The sequence below is a fragment of the Parasteatoda tepidariorum genome, chromosome 7 (genome assembly GCF_043381705.1).
Source record: "Parasteatoda tepidariorum isolate YZ-2023 chromosome 7, CAS_Ptep_4.0, whole genome shotgun sequence".
NCBI classification, from domain to species: Eukaryota; Metazoa; Arthropoda; class Arachnida; order Araneae; family Theridiidae; genus Parasteatoda; species Parasteatoda tepidariorum.
This window is the reverse complement of record NC_092210.1, coordinates 30745304-30765030: the sequence shown is the minus strand read 5'-3', so window position 1 is coordinate 30765030 and position 19727 is coordinate 30745304. Positions and strand designations below refer to the sequence as shown.

Genomic DNA, 19727 nt, shown 5'->3' with positions numbered 1-19727 from the left:
CGAGTCGACTTTTCAGACCCTCAAAATTTTTATGAAAATCAGGGGGTCGATTTATACACCAGTAATGTCAGATATTCGTTGATTATGAAATATCGATGCATTATAAGCAATGAGATATCTCCGTATAAATCTACTCCCATCAAAAACTATTTTTAAAATGTCAATTAATTTTAATTAATTTCAATTAATTTTACATTTTCTTTTCTTTCAAAACAACGCTTTAAATTGCGTTCAAAAGAAGAAGAAAAAATAATAAATAATTTATTCAAATAATTAAGAAGTATAACATAATGAAAACTTTTTAAACTTATCAATAAATTTCTAATTCAAAGACACCATCTGTATCAGATTCAATATCGCTATCTGTGTCCCCAATGAATTCGACTTCATCCCCTGTTAAATCGAACAAAAACTCGCCTTCCCCCTTATTCCAAGAATTCGCAATTCTAAACATTTTGAAAAAATTTATCATAACATTTGAATCCACGTTTTACCACGTGATTAGTATCATTTGACTGATCACCTTACAGTATTTGTTAATGCATCTTTATTTGAACGTAAATTTGTCATATGCTGAATAAACAACGTTAAATATTTCCAATTATAAAAATTTTGCAAACTTAAAATTTTTATTCTTTTTACATTTTAGAGTTTTTCCGATTTGGTTTTTTCAGCTGTCAACATATATATTCGATATACCAGAAATTTGCTCTCTCGTTATCGTAAATACGAGGTCGACTTACACTACGGGTCGACTTACACAACGAGATATACGCTAATTATAATAAGAATTTATGTTATTTATTTAGCGTAAATTAGGGATTGTTTTCTTTTGGATTGACTATAGACTAAGAAAGACAGGGTGGTAGATTTCATTAACATTTTTTAATTAGGTATAAAACAATTGAATATTGCACCAGAAATTGTTTGGTATTATTTTCTTTTTAAGTACTCTTTAAAAAATAAACCTTACAATTACAAATTATAAGTAATCATGGCAAGATCCGATAATTTTTATATATTTTCAAATTTTATATATTAATTAAATAAAAAAAATAAAAAATATTCATATTTAGAAAAAAATATAGCTAGTTTTAAAATATTGAAGCATTTATTATTTTAATCGAACAATCGCTATTAAAATGCTCCTTTAAATTTAGCTTTCTTCCTTAATTTACTATATGAGTTAATAAGAGAACTAATGATTATTCAATAAATCCTTTTCGAATTTAAAGATGTTAATGTAGAGTGTGCAAAAAGCACCCCTGAATAGCTTTTGATCTAATTATCACGAATTAATTTGCACGTTCTAGGACTTAATCTTAATGGTTCGAGGGGTTGATCTTAAAATATGCTACCTAGTTAGTGCTGACGATATTTTAAATTACAAAATCAGACATAAAAAAGCACTTTTTCGGAAATAAACGTTTTTTTTTTCGACAGATTTAGATTTCTGACTATTAGAACATTTGGGAAATATGCTCCTAATAGCTGACTCAGAAGGGTTCACAGTTTGTTGACTCTCTTAATGTTGATTTTATTTTTCCTCGTGCTTTGCCATATCTCGAAAACATTTTAAGCAAATTGAAAAATTTTTGCACACAATTATAAAATTCGTTTATTCAAAAAAAATCGCTCCAAAAATAACTTCTTATAGTGAATATTTATTGTTTCATATTCTTTTATTCAATGATAGTAAAAAAAATTTTTAAGGTATCCAATTTTTTTTACATATTTTTAACGAATGTAGTTTTGTATGTCAAAATAAAATTCTTTATCAAAATTGGTTAAATAGTTCCTAAGAAATAAAAATTTAAAAAAAAAAATACTTTTTTAAAAAACCACTTTCTTAAAGCTTGATTTTTCAGGAATTATTCATCCGATTTCGTTCAAAATTTGTATTTTTCTCTATCCTGTAAGCCAATTCGGGTAATGCAATTACTGTTACACCATTTCTTTAATTTACCTTACCTTTAATTTCTTTATTTTACTTATCAACTTCAGCGGATCAACAAGGACAGAGTTTGTATACTTTTTTTGAAGAGTTCTTGTTTTTGATCATCGAAATAAGGGGTAGACACAAACTAAAAAATATGACCCTAATAGTTAAGCTAAGAAACCGATTTCAAACTTGACCTCGTTATCGTTAATAGCAGTATTTTCAATTATTCTACATCATTATTATACAGAAAATTTACTTTTAGTTTTAAAGTATATATCACGCTATTTTTGCAAACATTTTTATCTGGCTATTAAAATTGCCTAAATTTTAAATGCTAACAATATTTTCTTGTAGTTATATTGCAAAGAAGAAGCGAATGTAAAAAAGTACTAAAACAATTGTGTTGTAATTACCGACAACATAGCGTTTTGTTCTCGTCAACACGGCTGGTTAACCCTGAAAAGAACTAAAATTGGTGTCGAATCCTTTGTTGGCTGAGTATCTGTCTTTGGCGATGTGATTGTTGAAGGCGTCGTCTTTTCTAAATACTATTTCCGACGATAAATGTGACGGCAACTCTATTGAATGAGCTTATCCGTGCGTAAGTCCAGCTGAGAGGCCATCTTCAAGGGTAGCTGGTCAAGCGCAAACAGATTTGAATATCATAAAGAATGCGGGTCAGTCTCCCGCGGGGATAGTTCTGACTAGGCTTTGGGTCATTTTTCAATGATACTGTTTACTGATTTACTTTAGGCATGTGATCTTGGTCGAAGATGGAGATTACTACAAGGATTTTGTTTTATAATTTGGAATATGGCATATAGAGGGTAAATATTTCTTGTTTCCATAGCAATATTTATTTTTAAAATTTAAACAATAATTTTTTTTTTCAAAATTATGTTCGGTGCATTTGGAATCATCTGAAGCTCTTAGAGTATTTATTTTGGAGATTAAAATGATTTTTAAAACCTCGCTTATAAATATTGATAAATTACAAAATTTTGCAAGATTTATTTCGAAAATTTAGAAAATTTCTTATATCTACTGACAACAGTGTAATGATTTCTAAAAAATGCCAAAAAGGCACAAGAAAAGGAACCATTAAACTTTAAAAAAATATCCCTTTAATTATCTACTAAAATTAAGAATCGACAATAGTTAAAATAAGTATAAACTTAAGCAAAATCAGGAAAGTTAAACTTTATAACTATGGAAAAATACCTAAATCAAAACTATGATCACTGAACCAGGTTAAGGAGGACTTAAAAGTTATGAAAAATCAAGAATTAGCGAAAAAGAGGCATTGAGAAAGTGCAGTGGAACTCTGTAGTTGAAAAAATATCAAACCGTACTAAGGACTGTAGATCTTGATAGAAGAAGAACATAACATTAATTGTTCTTGATATATATCATAACTATTGCTCTTAGCATAGATATATCATAGATATTAAATCACTTAAAACATTCGATACCCAAATAAGATGCACTACCCTACAATAATGGAAAAGACGCTTTCGGAATGTTTAAAGATTTTTAAAGAAATACTTAGAGAATTATTTTGTAACTTTAGACGTAAACCACTTTTCCAAACGGATCAATAATATTTAAAGATTTCAAAGGATTGATGAATTTGTAATAAAATATGAACAAAAAAGAGTGTTTTTGAACATTTTATGAGAAAAAAAAATTTGCAATAAGCTTATAACTTGTAACAATACTTTAGTTATTATATGTAATGACTGTAAAAAATTTCGTAACCGTAGCTTAAATATTCATAAAGATTTTGGACATAATTTTCTTGCCTTGTGATTTTTTAGTATAATAGTAAAAATATAAATTGTAAAATTAGGCAAAATTTTGGTAGTAATTTTTAATTTATAACAAAAGTGTAATTTTTATATTTGAAAAAAAAAATCGTTAGAATATTCGCAAGCCATAAGCATTTAATTTAATCCCTTCATACTGCGCATGCGCGGAAAAGGTTTAAACTCTTTTTTTCATAATTTAATTCAGAATCATATTTGGTAATTTATGAAAAAAAGTATATTTTGAATATCTCAAAGATTAAAAAAATTTCAAACAATTTTCTAAGTAGTTTTTGTAAACTTCGAAAGAAAGCTCGAAATTGTAAGGAATTATTCACGAATATAATTTTGCATTATTAAACGAGATTTATTAAAACATAACAACGGCACTATAGAGAACCATGCCATACTGAAGTAAGTTTTATTTCACACGTTTTCTATCCTTATACCATCACATTTCAAAATCTCTTATCATTAAGTACAAAAGCTACTTAGAAAATTACTGGAACTTTTTACATTTTTAAGATATACGAATTGATGTTTTTTTCTAAGTTACTGAATACGATCCACAACAAAATTATGAACAAAAATTAATGTTTTAATTGTTTTCATGTTTTGCAGAACTTTAACTGAATTGTTAAAAGCAACTCTCTTTCTTTTGATGTTGTTCCGCCTCCACTATTTCACTTACTGCCAGAAAATTAATAATCTGACTTTTGACGATGATTTATCTTTTACCAATAAAAATAGTTCCCACAATCGAGTAAGAAGAAGAACGCAGGGAACTCAAAATGGAATCTTTTTTCCTATTGCTATGTACACAGTTCGTCATCATAAACCAAGTAAGTGACATTTTATAATGAAACATAGCATATTAGATTTTTCTAGTCAAAGTTGTATTTAATAATTATTGATCCCCTCTACCCACAGTGTTGTAAATGGTGACTGTTGCATGTTTAATCTGTCCCATGGTTAGTTTGAAGGCCAGAATACTATATCTCATAATCAGACTACTACAAGAAAAAATCTGAATTTTGGCCTTGAGAGTTCGTATTGAAATAGTTTTTGCTGGTATTTGAATAAATTCGAATGGATTTTAATATCCAAAAAATAGAAGTTCAAGTTTGAAAATATTTTTAAGCTTTTCATTTAATTAAATATTTTATGTTCAGTTTCTATGAATGTTATTAATATGAAGAAAATGTCGGAATAGTCTGGTTGACAGGGTGCTGGACTCAAGTTTGTGAGAACAAGATTTCGGTTCCAGCAGGCCTAAGACTCCCCGTGTAGTAAATGGTGACTGGTGCACCTTTAAATCTGTCGGGTCACAAAGTCATCCACGTGACCATAACAAATCAATACCTCTGGGGGTATAGCATTGGAGATTCTAGTTCTAGTTAAAATTACTTTCTGCGGATGAAGGAATGGATGTATGAATGGGTCCACTCATTAAAACGGGCTGTGACATGTGTGTGCTGCTGAAGACTATTCTTGGCAATAGATAACACCAATAATAGCACCTTTACCTTAAATTTGCTTGGTTTCACCAACCAGGCTTGCTGGTATGGCAAGTGACATTAGAAACAACAATATAGTTAATGACTGACAATTAACGTAGTTAAGAACGTAAAATTGGAGAAGTTCCGTAGTACGGTGCCAATTGACCATGCACCTTGCTCGAACAGTTTGAACAGTTACCGTACCTAAAAGATTTTAAAAGTTGAATCGCTTTTAGTTTTAGACATGATAATGGATATATTCCTTACTGCATTTTTTATAAACAAACGAATTAGTGCTAAACAAAATATTTTAACATCAAACATTTATTTGTAATGCAAAATATTTTCTAGCACTGTATCAACAATATTTTGTAATGTATTTTTTCATTAAAAGTAAAATTTGCGCATAATATGTATTGTAATAAAAATCTGATTAGTGCAATTTAAGTAAACTAGTCAAACCAGAGTGCAGTAGAAATTTTCTTTAAGTTTTTGTAAAAAAATATATTGAATATTTATTGAAACTTTTATCTTTATTTTTTTAGCAGAATTATTTAAAATGTTAGCTAAAAAACTACTATTAAATAAGAAATTATATAATATCACGTAGAAACTATGAACTGGACTGTTGAAGTATTTCAAAAGTTGATATAATTTGGAGAGCATTTTATTGGATAACCTCTCACAAAACTTGCTCATTAATAAAAAATATAGTGTTATAAATATGCCAAATTCAGAGTTCTAATTCAGCACTTATATAAAAATATAAATGGATTTTAAAAAAATTAAAATATAAATGAAAATTTTTTTAAGGACAAATAGGGAATTTTAATATCCTTAAACAAAAAGGGAGTTTTAATATCTATTAAATTATTTTTGTCTCACATAAATTAACTAGTAAAGTAAACTATTTTAAATGCAATTTTAAAATAGGTTTTAAGATTTTCCACACTACTAATTTATACGTTCAATAAATTGAATAGTGTACATAATCAAGAAAATTATTAACATTCAAAATATATAAGTTTTTTTGTATTAAAAGAAATATACTCTACAATTAATGCAATATAATCAATGAAATTAATTCATTTGGATAGAGTAAGAGACATTATAAAAATTAATTTACGCATGCCCAATAAAATTTGACTTGCAATTTCCACACAAAATTAACATCAAATAAAAAGAAAAAATAATAATTTTTTTTTAAAGAATATGAATTGGCCAGCTATTTATCAGATTCAAATCTTGATTGGAAGAATAATTATAAGAAATATAAATTTATTTTTCTTTATATTTATTTTCTTATAAAAATAAGATAAAATTATTTTTATGACTTTTTTTATCGTTATTGTTTTGGCCATAATTCTGTTCTCCCCGAGTACTTTCCTTACTTTTCTGTATGTGTTTAAGCCATTTTGAAATTAAGGTTCAAAATTAAACCGATTTTTTGGAGAGTGCATGAAAATTAAGAAGTGTCAAGTATAATTTGATTCTTGCTATAAATGAAATTCATTTCAACTGGGGAAAATAAAACCACTAAAAAATTAACAATTTCACATAGTCACTGAACATGTTCTGTAATTTTTAAACAGAATTAATAAACAAAAATTATTAAAATGATTACATCGTAGTGAGAAAGCTATGCAAATAAATTTTTATCATTAATATATCACACGAGAAAACAACTAAAATAGTAGTTTTTTTTTATGAAAAATGAAAATTTGTACCCACTAAAAAGTTATGCAAATCTTGAAAGGCTCTTTTCACGCTTTAAAAAAATTGCTTTACTTTTACATTTTTTAAAATAGAAATTAATTGGTTAAAAAAACTCTGAGTAATATACGTTAAATAGGTATTATTTTAATTTGTAATTTATGGAAAAATTTTCTATCTTCTTTTGAAACAGTAAATGCAAGCAAAATGTATAAGTAACTAATTTACTTATATTCCCCCACATTACTTTAAATTTATTCAACTCCTCAAAAATTCTTTATAAAATGTCATTTTATATAGAATTCTACTGTAATTTATATGAATTCTTTTGGAAGTTTTTAGTGGATTCGTTCAAGAATCAAATCGCTAAAAAATGTTATATTGGTTAACAACACAGATAATATTGGGATTGATTTTGCATTCTGAATTTGTATAATTCCGCTATTTAACACAGGGAAAACTAATGGTGCCAATTTGGCCCCTCTAGTGTTAAGTTGCTCTGTAATTCGAGAAAAAAACTATTGAAAGTGTTGAGTATTTCTGTCTTTTCATAATTTGATCCTGTTTAAGTACTTATTTAAGCATTTGTTTGCTAGCTTTAAAGAAACGTATAAATGAGACCCTATACCTAGAATGACGAGAAGGACCAGAGGGGCTCCTTTGGTATTTTGGTAGGTACCAAATATCGTTTACCCAAAACTACCTAATCATAGGTAGTTTTAGGTAAAAAAGTACCATTTAGCATTATAAGGTACCCTAGTTTTATTTAAAGAAAAACAGTAGTATTTAAACGTAATTGTAGGTACTACTACAATTATTATTTATAGAGAAAAGGATGTACTAATGTATATACGAATAATTGAAAATTCATTGTATCATTCAATATTTTCGTTAACCAAATCGAATAAAATACCATAAAATTTCTATGTTAGTTACCCGAAAAAGACTGTTAGTTCTTGATTAAAAACATCGTTTGCTTAAAAAATATATAAATCGGAAATAACAGTCGAATTTCCTATTTATATATTTTTGAGGTGTTTTAATCAAGTTACCGCTTCAGTTTCTTAAAATTACTTATTTAAGTATATTATTTGTTTTTATTAAATTAATTCAAATAAGGAATTTGGATGCGTTATTAATCTACACACAAACAATCTGGAAAGGGCTGAACAGTCCCGCTTAGTCTTTCTAGTGTAGTTACATGAGTTTTACTAGTTGCTAAAACACATATTTTAAAAATGACATATGTTCATTGAATTAGAAATAAAAACGCATGTATGGATTCAAAATTTAATCATAATTATCATAATATATATAATATTATAACACGTAAATTGCAAACAATATGCTAAAGATACATACCGTTTTGTACAGATTAGTTTTCTTTATTCCTTTATTTTATTTTTCTTTCTTTATTTTATATTTAGCTAATGATAGGGGACGTGTAAAGCCTGAAACATGGGAATATAGAGGTCAGTACTTTTACGGCTTTCGTCCCAGGCCGAACAGCAGCAGAAGACGTGCAGCTCGCATCTTAGCTGCAGGATTGCCTTTACTGCTGGCACCTCTGCTTAGCATCATTTTTTCCTTCCCTGTTGTTGTGCCTGTAGCTCAAATGACAACCATCACTGGTCCACTAGCTGGTGCCCCAATCTACGGGAAAAAGAGAAAACGACGTGGTACCCAACGTTTTGGAATGCCGCCACCTTCCGATAAAGCAGCAAGAATGAAAGAACTGGAAATAGTTTCAAGCTACCTCCACCAGGTAAATTAAATTAAATTGAAATAATTTAATTCAGAATGTATTTTAAAACCAAAATATCGAAATGCATTGAAATCTGGAGAGTCCAAAAGCCTGGTATTCGCACACATCGATGCATGTCGCTATATGGTGATAAAAAATTATCATTCTAACACTATAAATATTTCTTAATATTTAAAAACCGAATTATAATTTCATATAATCCTTTTCTCAATAAATGAAAATCAGAAATATAATCGGTAATCATTTTATTCAATAAATAACCATGACTTGTTCAGAATAAATCCTAGTTTTGATTCCCTCTATATTTGTTTAATACTCTAGCATAGAATTCTAAAACTTTTACACACCGTTGCTGAATTTTTCGATTTTATTAAAATTCGATAAATATTTTTAAAAGAGGTAAAATCAAAGAGGAAATTAAATATTCTTTTTTTTAATTTTGATTTGAAGATTCAATATATAACAGCAGCCGAAATGAAATCGTACATTAGAATAGTTTTGAATAATATGAATAATTTTCGTCAAGGAAGGTTAAAAAATCATGGATTGGTTTTTAATTGTTTTAATTTACTATCAAGTCTTTCCTTTTTTAGCTCTAAGCAATAAATTGTGTTGGCGAAATATAAAGTGTGAGAAAAAATAAAGAATTTAAATAAAATAGTAACTTTTAGCAGCCATGTAGCAGTTTTCGAATTCGATGTTAATATATTAGGCAGATGTGGAAAAATTTTCTAAAAATAGATTTTCTTTTGAACTCAAATCAAGGTAATCGAATAAAAAGACAACCGAGTTATATTATTTTTATTTATTAAGAAAAGGATGAAATGAAATAATAATTTAGTTTTTAAATATTATGAAATATGTTATGAATGTTTTTACTTGGCAAGGATGCTTGCAGGATGATCTGAAAATCTTCAAAATGCCCTAAGCAATACATTATGAACATTTATAATACCTGAAAAATATTACCAAAATACATATAAATGGGAACTCAATAGCATAAACTCACAGGCAGTATCAGAAACGAAAATGGGGGATTCATAATTTCCTAGCGTCTATGTAACTATTAAAAAACTATCACCAAAATTTTACATAGATCCATAAAACTATTAAATTTAAAATATACAATGATGTTGTTTATCTCCCCTATTTAGTTGGTAGAAATTTGTGTAATATCAAGAAGTAACAAGTAAAAAAATTCATTCAAATTTTAAATATATGCAATACGATTCCCTTAACAAATTATCTCCCTTAAATCCAAATTTGGTGTAACATCAAAAAAACGTTGCATTAGACCATATACTATAGTGAAATTTTACAGTATTGTAGAACCATTGTAGAATTTTTGAAACATATAATATTGTAGAATCATATATGTAGTAATGTTGAACCATATAGTACTGTTCAGCCATATAGTATTATAGAATCACATAGTATTGTTGAACTATATTGTAATCAAATTTAAAATATGTGATAATATAGTTCAACATTTCTATTTAGGTCGCAAAAATTTGTATCTTATCAAGGTTTAACACACAAACAATTTGTTCAAACATTAAATAAATTTAATTCAATTCATTTAAAAAAAATATGGTTTGCGCCCTCATTTCATCATTGTTTCTTCTGTAAAGCATAATTCAAATAAAATATCGGATGAAAGGAAAACCGATGACTAAAATTTTAAATTCGTTAGAAAATATAAAAGCATATTTTAGCTGAAACTTCTCAATGTGAAGGAAACATCCTGAATTTGAAAGCGGCACTATTCAGCCAGCTCGAAAAGTTTTATTAAATTTATAGCGCGAGTGCTTGACTTTGGTGATAACTTTTCTGGATTAAGAAGATAGAAGAGCGCAAAAGGCCAAACGACAAAACTTAATTTTTCTAAAATTTACTTGATAAAATTAGATTATATCACTCTTGTCCTTAAGAGGACCGCCATACCACGGGAAAAACTTTTCGTCGCAAATTCTCGTTCACCTTCATAAGTGATTTAAAATTTAAAGTATAGAAAAAAGAAGTTTAGGCAAATCTGGAGTAGGCCATGAAGTTTCAAATACTGAGAAGAAATTTTTAAAATATCAAAATGAAAATATATTATTAGAAGATAACTTATGATTACGCAATGGAGAAGTTCTCTTCCAAAAATTTGTTTGTATTTTGACACTTCGAAACTTTTTTTCAGCAATTGAAACTTAATGGCTTACTTTAGGTTTAGTTGAGCTCGTTTTTTCAGTTTTTTTAAAAAAAAATTTAATTAGTAATGGAGGTTAAAAGTAATACGTGGCGAAAAGTTTCTCAAGTGATATGGCATCCTCGTAAATAAGGAGGGCGATTAGTTGAAAATGGGTCATGCATCAATTTACCTTAATTTTTTCGTATTTTTTTACTAGTTAAATTGAGCATCAAAACAGTTTTTTGTTCACGAGAACATACTTTTTTCCAATCGAATAGTGCAAATGCAAATAAATAAATTTTTGATAATCTGTATTTTTGTTATTCCAAATAGGCATTGATCCTAAATATTTTAAAATAGTTAACTTCTACTTTACATATTCTTAGCACTTAGTGCTATTTAATAAATAATCATTGTAATATTATCAATTAGTATTTATTGTATTATTATTAATTATTATTTATTATATTATTATTAATTATTCTAAAGCGTTATTTGGTGCTTGCAACTCGAGAATAAGTTAAATAATCATGCCTAACCATGTGCTTTAAGTCAGATTTAATTCGATACCTGTAAGTGACGTCACGTGAGTGTGTTATACCTGATTGGCCTCTGAATCAACAAATGCCACGATTTACCTACGATGACGACACTTACATGTATCCAGTTCTAAAACTTTTATTTTGCCAAGTATGTTGGGTAACTTTTTGAAAAAATCATAATATAGTACTAATATAAACCTGTTACTAAGCTGAACCTGTTACTAAGCTGAACCTGTAAACCTGTTACTAAGCTGAAAAGAGAAGGCAAGTTTCATTTTAAAATTATATGGAGAAATAAAATAAATTAAGTTTTTTTAATTCTGTACTTACTAATTTAAAACAGTAAACAACATAGATAAAAGTTTCAGAAAGTTTTCTAGAAAATAAGTTTCAAGTTATTAGTAAGAATAGTTTACTAGCAGTACAGAAAACAAAAAGTAACAGATACAACAAGCCATAATCAGATATCGTGGCAAAAATTTGATTCTATATTAAACTGCAAAAACAATAAGACATTTTCTTAGAAAAAATACGAAACTGAAAATCAGTTGGCCGTGTGTAGAACAATTTTTTATTGATCTGAATTCTTCCTGGAATGCTGAAACAATTGTTCTAATTCCAAGAACGACTTTTTGAAACATAAAGCTCATATCATCATAGGCGGACTGGCACTGATTTCTTGGAAAAGTCCTGGAAAATTTTACAATGTATTATGCAAGATGTAAATGCAATGCTTAAAAAGTAGTAAATACCAATAACAAAGAATTATTAGTCTTTTTTAAACTGTTTTTTAAAAGGATTTGTTTCATGTTTTAAAAGGCTCAAAATCTAATCTAATCTTTTAACTTATGTCGATTTGCCTGGTCGTAATTTTTAAGCTGTATTATTGCTACTTTCGTACTTATATCTAAGTATTTCATGCAATTTTACATTTAATTTAATTTATTTTATTGAAATACTTATCAAGCACTTCTCAAACAGTTTTTTTAAGTCATATGTAATTTCTTCTAATTGTAATGTTTTGGGATGTTTGCAATTATTTTTTAAAAGATTTTATAATTTTATCTCAAATCTATGACTCCATAAACCACCATTTCGAGTTTATATACCATTCAATATTTATGTCTGGCCCGAAAAATTCATTTGCTAATTTGCACGGTTAAAAGATAAAGTTTTTTTGCCATTTTTTTGAAAATTTAAGCATTTTTTTGCGGTAATTCCAAATAAAAAAGTTTAATTCTGATTTTTTCCTTGTTTAATGTGTATTTATGAAATCAATAAGTGAGGAAACCAACTGTAAGAGAAGCCAAGCTGGTCACTAAAGTTGGATTATATAGAAATTCCAAAAAAGAAAGTACAATTAGGATTTTTTTTTTCCTTGTTTAATGCGCATTTATTGAAATCAATAAGTGAGGAAACCAACTGTAAGAGCGGCCAATCTGCTGATCACCGAAGTTGGCATGGGATATTGCGTGAGCAGTTTTCTTTTTTATTAATAATATATTTTAAAAAAACAATCTTTTAACAAAACATTTTCTTAAATATTTTAAAAGTAAGGACTAAAATAATTTGATTTTCATCTTTATTCAAATTAGAAACTTTAATTAAATAATATTTTTTTTATAATGCAGGTGGAATATGATGAGAAACAACAATCTCGTGTGATGGTGAACTACTTGCAATGCAATGGTTTACTTGGTACAGAAGATCATTGCTTGGAAAGATTATCTTGTGAATTTGGAGATCCGGCCAACGAAGATGCACCGGAACTTGAAAGAACAGTCACATCCATGTAATCAAAACTATTTTTACAAAGAAAAAAAAATTGCCTATCTTTAATAGGAGCTTTTATCTAACTTTAATACTTTTACGATGTACACATTATTTTAAAAAGCAAAAAATTTAGAAAACTACATTTTTCAAGTAAACTTGAAGGGGATAAACTAATTTTTGAGGGACTTGAAATGAAAGAACATGCGGGGGGAACAATTTCGAAAAACATGGGGAGGAGGGGGGGGTAGTTGCAGTCAAACTTAACAAAATAGTGATACGCCTTACGTTTTCCCTTCTTCATGACAAAATAATTTTTTTTTAATTTTAATTTCACTTACTTACTTACTTTTTTTAAATTTGTACTTAAAAAGTTTAAATTTTAAAGTTTTTATTTTATTTAATCATTTACTCTTTTTTAAAATTTTGTGATTTTAATTTTTTTAAGTCGAGAATTGTCGAAAATTCAACAAGTAATAATTTTTTAGTAAAATGTACATTTAAACATCAAGTACGAAGTTCCAGTTGAAATCTTAAGACTTTATCTGTTTAATCATTGGTCAAAATATTAATTAACAAAAGTTCGCCTGTAAAATTCGCAAAAAAACAAACTTGATTAACAAGCTAGAATTTAATTTTAATTGTGACATCAAATGTGTAATTAGTCAGTACAAACTAAATTTTAAGTTACAAAAGCAGACAAAAAACGCTTATTTATCATTTTTTATTATTATTTTATTTAATAATGGTCAAAAATAATAAAAATTGTAAGGTATACAAATTTTTACATCATTTAAAAAAATGGTATATCGACAAAATACGATATTTGAATAGTTCCTGATGAAAAAAAAGCCTTTAGAAGGTCGAAGATTTAAAATTTAAATTCTCAGGAACTATTCGTCAAATTTCGTTCAAATTTTGCATCATAAAAGTAAATTCTTTAAATTGATATAAAATTTTGCATAACTTGTGGTTCAAAATGTTTTCGACTATTATTGAGTAAAATAATTAATAATTATTAAGAACTATTCTTTACATACAACTATCTTCGGATTTCTAAAATTGTGTACAAAAATTTTCAATTCGCTTTTACATTTTTTAAATTTGCAAAAAAAGTAAAATTAACATTTAGAAATCCAAGCCTTCGACAGCTCTCCTAACCCAATTATTCGGACCAAATTTTCCAGATTGAGGCTAACCCCTATATTTTGGGGGTTAAGATTCATTATCTGTTTAAAAAAATGTAAATTTATTCAGAAAAAGTACGTTTTTGTGCATGATTTTGCAAGTTAAAATATCATCTGTGATAACTAATTAGTATATTTAAGGTTCCCTTTTCATACCATTAAAATTGAGTCCAATAACGTGGAAATCAAATTAGATCAAAAAGCTATTCAAGGTATTCTTTTTTTGCGCATTGTCCATTGTTATAGATATAGACATATGGTTTATAGTCTATGCCATATTAGACTTACGGTTCAATTGTAAATTTCAGAGCTCTAGTTTATCGGGAAACTGTCGTAGTTTTGTTTCTTTATTTTAATGTTATTAAAGCTTTAAAATATTTATTTTAATTTTTAAGCGAATTAAAACATTTTTCCACACGAATATAAAACTCGCTTTTCCACAGATAATACCATTAAAAAAAATTTTTTTTAAATATTTATTATTTTTTATTATTTTATTTAAATATTAGTCGAAAATATTTTGAATAGTAAAGTATGCTATTATTTTTGCCATTTTAAAGTATGTAATCTTGCATAGAAAAATACGAAATTTGGGTGAAATAAGTAGAATAGTTTTTCAGAAATAAAATTTTGTGAAAGTCAAATAGTGTTTTCCATTTATTTATTTATTTATTTTTATTTATTTATTTATTTTCACTTATTTATTATTTATTTTCACTTATTTATTTATTTATTTTTATTTATTTATTTATTTTCACTTATTTATTTATTTATTTTCACTTATTTATTTATTTTTATTTATTTACTTATTTATTTATTTATTTTTATTTATTTATTTTTATTTATTTATTTATTTTTGGCTCACTGTGCACAAATGATGTTTCATGTCATTGTTATATCTATAAATTAAAATAGTTTCTACTCTTTAAACAGACTTTTAGGTCATATGTTGAACAATGAATTTATCCCTCGTCCTTTCAAGAAGCGTCTGAAAGCAGCCGCAGTACATGGACGAAGCAATTCGGGACAATGCAACAAATACTTCTGTCATTATGTGGATAACAACTGGGATTACACAGCGACGTACCCTCAATCCGGAAATATACCCCATCCTAATCACAGCTGAGTAATAATCCTACTGAAGCAAATGTCTGCAACAATAATACAAAAGGATAACGATAAACAATTGCAAAAAATGTCTTAATTCCTTGAAACCATCAGAGATCGTTGAAATCGGACATGAAATTATCTAGCATTTGTTTGAGACAATTTGTAAGCATATTATTGAAGATATTTAAGTTGTTTGTTTTAATCCATAAACATAAACTCATCTTAGGTTAATGATAAGAAACCTGTTCACTGTCATGTTTTTATTTGGTTACGTACTTGAATAAATATTTAATGATTTCTAAATATTTTGAATTATTTTTAGACAGAATTAAAGTTAGAAATTTGTTATTAAATACACTACTTATAATAATAACATAATTCTTACAATAGATGTGTGAGAATAAGCTGCTGTTGTTGAAGCAAATAAAGTGTAACAAATTATTTTTTGATAGCTAAATAAATTAATGATGGTTGTTTTTGTTGTTTCATAAAAATGACCATAAATAGTAAATTTCTCCAGTATTAGAATCAAACGTATTTAAAAAATAAAGATAACAACGTAACTCCACATTAATTAGTGAATTAGAACAAAATATAAAAAATGTGAGCTTTTCCAAAATCATCATTTGAATTTATTTATTGTTATTTATTTTTTAATTCATGTGTATGAGAAATATATTTCAAATAAAACAATACATAAATTTCTTTGTTGTCTGTATTTAGTTTAAACATTTTTAAAATTGAAGCAAGTTTTTGCCGTTTTACAGTTCAAAATACCGATATAATAATTAAAAGTTGAACCAATTTTTCATAGAGTATAAAACTATATTTTACAAATAATTTTTAAATTTATTTTCAATCAAAAAGTGTAAACGTTTTGATAATCACATCAACTTTATAATGCAATATAATCTTTTCATAATGTAATTGTAAACTGTTTAAAGGATTGTAATGTAATACGGTTTGGTGTTTAACAAATTAACGTGTAAGCGCTTTCATTCCGTAATCAGCTTTGTAATGAAATTTAAAGTTTTCAAAATAATATTGAAAATGTATTTACTATACCATTTGATGCAATGCTAAATGTATTTCATATTAAATGTATTGACGCATCAAACTGGTTGCATCAATTGCCGTTGCATTAATCTTTTTTTAAAACTGCGGTAAAATAAAAGGCTTCAGTCTGTATATCCAATTAATCGTAAAGTTTACGCTAAAGAGCATTTTTCTTCACTTTTATGGGCTTGAAACCATTTACAGCTTAAATGGTTTCAAATCCGAAAAATTAAATTTAGCTGGATATTGGAGCTAAATTATTTAATGTAAAGGATAATAGAATTAGGTTGTGGTTAAGTTTTTTTTTTTTTTTTTTTTTTTGTCGATTGATGTCCGTGGAGAATGAAGCTGGGTTTGGAATTTAATTGTTCCATCTATTGTGAGAGACTGGAAATACTAGATTTTTTTTGTGTAAAGCAGCTCTGTGATGCTGCTTGAGAGCTTCGTTTTCAAATAGTTCAGGGTCACTGAGAACTCTGGAAACTCCTCGTGTGCTGAAGGAATGGAGGAAATATTGTGGTATCTATAATGGGGCTCGAACCTCTGTTCTACCGGTCATGGGATTGATAGATTATTCTTCTCGATTAAAGTATGTTTCTATCTGCTTGATAATAAGTGGCATCATAAGGCATTCACCACACATTTATTACCATAAGAAGTTTAGGTAAAAAATGATGAAAAATAAAAATATGAATTCGTAATCTTAATCACAGAGTTCAGCCTCCAACTTTCAAAGAATGAGTGCTCGATTTCTTTTGGCTGTGGGTCTAGCTTTCGCAGATAAAATTCTGATTGCTGATCTGTGTAAGATGAAAACAGTCAACGAACGATTTTTTTCTCAGTTAACAGTTTGAATAGCATCATGTTTATGACTATTTGACTGCTCTGGTTGTATGTAGTGAAATAATAATTAAATAAACTGTTATTTTACTAAATTTCTAACGTTCAACATTGAATAAATTTTTCTGGAAGTGATAAATTTAAATTGTTACACATTATTTTTAACTTTTTTTTTATCACAAGAAATAAAAACATTTTTGCATTGTAATGCAATATTATGTTTTCAGAATGCAATTGTAAATGTGTTAAGTATTTTATCTGATTAGTACTATAATACGGTTCAACGATGAAGCAATTTTTCTGAAAGAGTCAAAATAAATCCTTACAAGCATTTTTACAATTTGTTTTCAACGATATAATATAAGAGTTTCATTAAGTAATCAAATTTGTCAAGTAATATAATGCTTCGATAACTTAATTAAAAAAATAAATTTCAAGATTGGATTAAATATGTATCATAGTTCAATGCTGAACCAATTTTCCTGAAAGAGTTAAAATAAATCCTTACAAGCTACTTTTAAAATTTATTTTTAATTTGAAAATATAAGCGTTTGATAAATTAATTAAATTTGTAAAACAATATAATGTTTTCATAAAGTAATTAAAAAGCAATTTTGAGATTGTATCAAATACGCATCATAATTCAACGTTGAACCAATTTTTCTGAAAATATTTATATAAATCCTTAAAAAATATTTTAAAATTTATAGCGAAAAATATAAGCGTTTCATTAAGTAATCAAATTTGTAAATTAATATAATGCTATCATAACGCAATTAAAAAACAATTTCGGGGTGTCATAAAATATGTATCATAATTCAACGTTGAACCCATTTTTCTGAAATTGTTTAAATAAATCACTATAAATTATTATAAAATCTATTTTCATTGAAAAACTGTAATCGGATTCATAAAACTATCAAATTTTGCTGCAATATAATGTTTTCATAACGTAATTAAAAACATGTTTGAGGATGCATCAAATTTGTATCATAGTTCAATATTGTACCAGGTTTTCTGAGAGCATTAAAATAATTCATTAGAAAATACTTTTGAATTTTTTTCAATAAAAAAGGTTAATTGTGATTGACTAATATTATTAAATGTAATGGATAAATTAGTAAAGTAGATATGATGCGATGTTCATTAAAATAGTTCAGTTCGTAAAAATATTTCGAACATTTGGTAACCTCCAATGTGTATATTGCTACAGTTATTTAATTACTGACCACAGGAATTTCAAATTGCGTGTGATAAGAAACCTATCAGAGGGACACTGGGAAACAAAATCATTATAGAAAGATTACACTTTTTACGTGACAGTATAACTGCCATAACTCACGCAAGGCGTGCAAGTAACGATCAAGTGATAATTGCTTACACAATATCCAAATGAAGTGATATCAAGACAACACGCTATTTTAGCTCAGATACCCGTTACACAAGAATTACTCAGTCCAATTTCATTTAAACACTATTTCCGGATACATTGAACCATGCTTGGTTTTCATTTTAAATAAAAACGTGAAGGTGTAAAAAATCTTGTATTAATATAATTGAACGTGAGTCCCTCCACCCCTACTTGCTCCAACTCCATCACACGGAGAAAAAAAAGTATTATCAAAACTATCATAATATGGTAAAATTTACCATGTTTCTGGCACTAATAGAGCAGAAAAATTTCAGCAATTTTTACTGAGGTGCTTTGGTAATAATTTTGGTAAAAATAACAATAAAATATGTTTTTATAATATTATATAAGAATTGTAATTTCATCATGACATAAAACCATTTATTTGGTTAAGTTTACTTATATAATTACTTTTATAGTTACATAGAAGAACCACAATGAAAAGAACCTGCACTGGGGATACTAGCCCATGGAAAGATCGAACTCACAACCTTCGAGTTATTTGCATGCCTCTCTAACCAACTGAGCTAATGGGTCACGCTTGCACATGGCAGAACAACTGAATAAGCATAAGAGAAAAAGTAGAAAAAATGCAACAAAAATAGCAAAATGTATTAAAAATAATAAACAAAGATATCTCACATAAAATTTTTGTTTTGAACCGTCTAACTCGTAAGCAAAAGAGTTGTTGCACTAATAGTGCAACGCGTGGAGAGTAGTCTTCTACGTTATAAGAGGTATACACATAACATTTTTTCTCCCTCATGAACAAAAGTGCTGTTGCACCAATAGTGCGACACGTGAGAGTAGTCTTTTACGCTGTAAGAAGTATCATGTATATAGCATTTTTTCTAAAGACGAACAACTTAGAAACTATTGAAGTGACTCCAAAATAAGTGACGAATTTTAAC

The 19727-nt window shown here is 27.3% G+C and overlaps 1 protein-coding gene across 1 annotated transcript; it reads left to right on the top strand.

Annotated features, from left to right (window-relative positions):
• Window positions 1-2603: 2603 nt before the first annotated feature.
• LOC107444840 (uncharacterized) lies at window positions 2604-15812 on the top strand. Its single transcript, XM_016059074.3, has 5 exons — window positions 2604-2769; window positions 4369-4589; window positions 8387-8724; window positions 13074-13234; window positions 15333-15812. Exons 1-5 carry the CDS (start codon window positions 2756-2758, stop codon window positions 15523-15525), a joined length of 927 nt encoding a protein of 308 aa, XP_015914560.1. The 5' UTR covers window positions 2604-2755; the 3' UTR covers window positions 15526-15812.
• Window positions 15813-19727: the final 3915 nt, after the last annotated feature.

Coding starts and splice junctions, on each gene's coding strand:
- LOC107444840 (XM_016059074.3), top strand. Junction 4,590..8,386: donor AGTTCGTCATCATAAACCAA/GTAAGTGACATT, acceptor TTTTATATTTAG/CTAATGATAGGGGACGTGTA. Junction 8,725..13,073: donor TTTCAAGCTACCTCCACCAG/GTAAATTAAATT, acceptor TTTATAATGCAG/GTGGAATATGATGAGAAACA.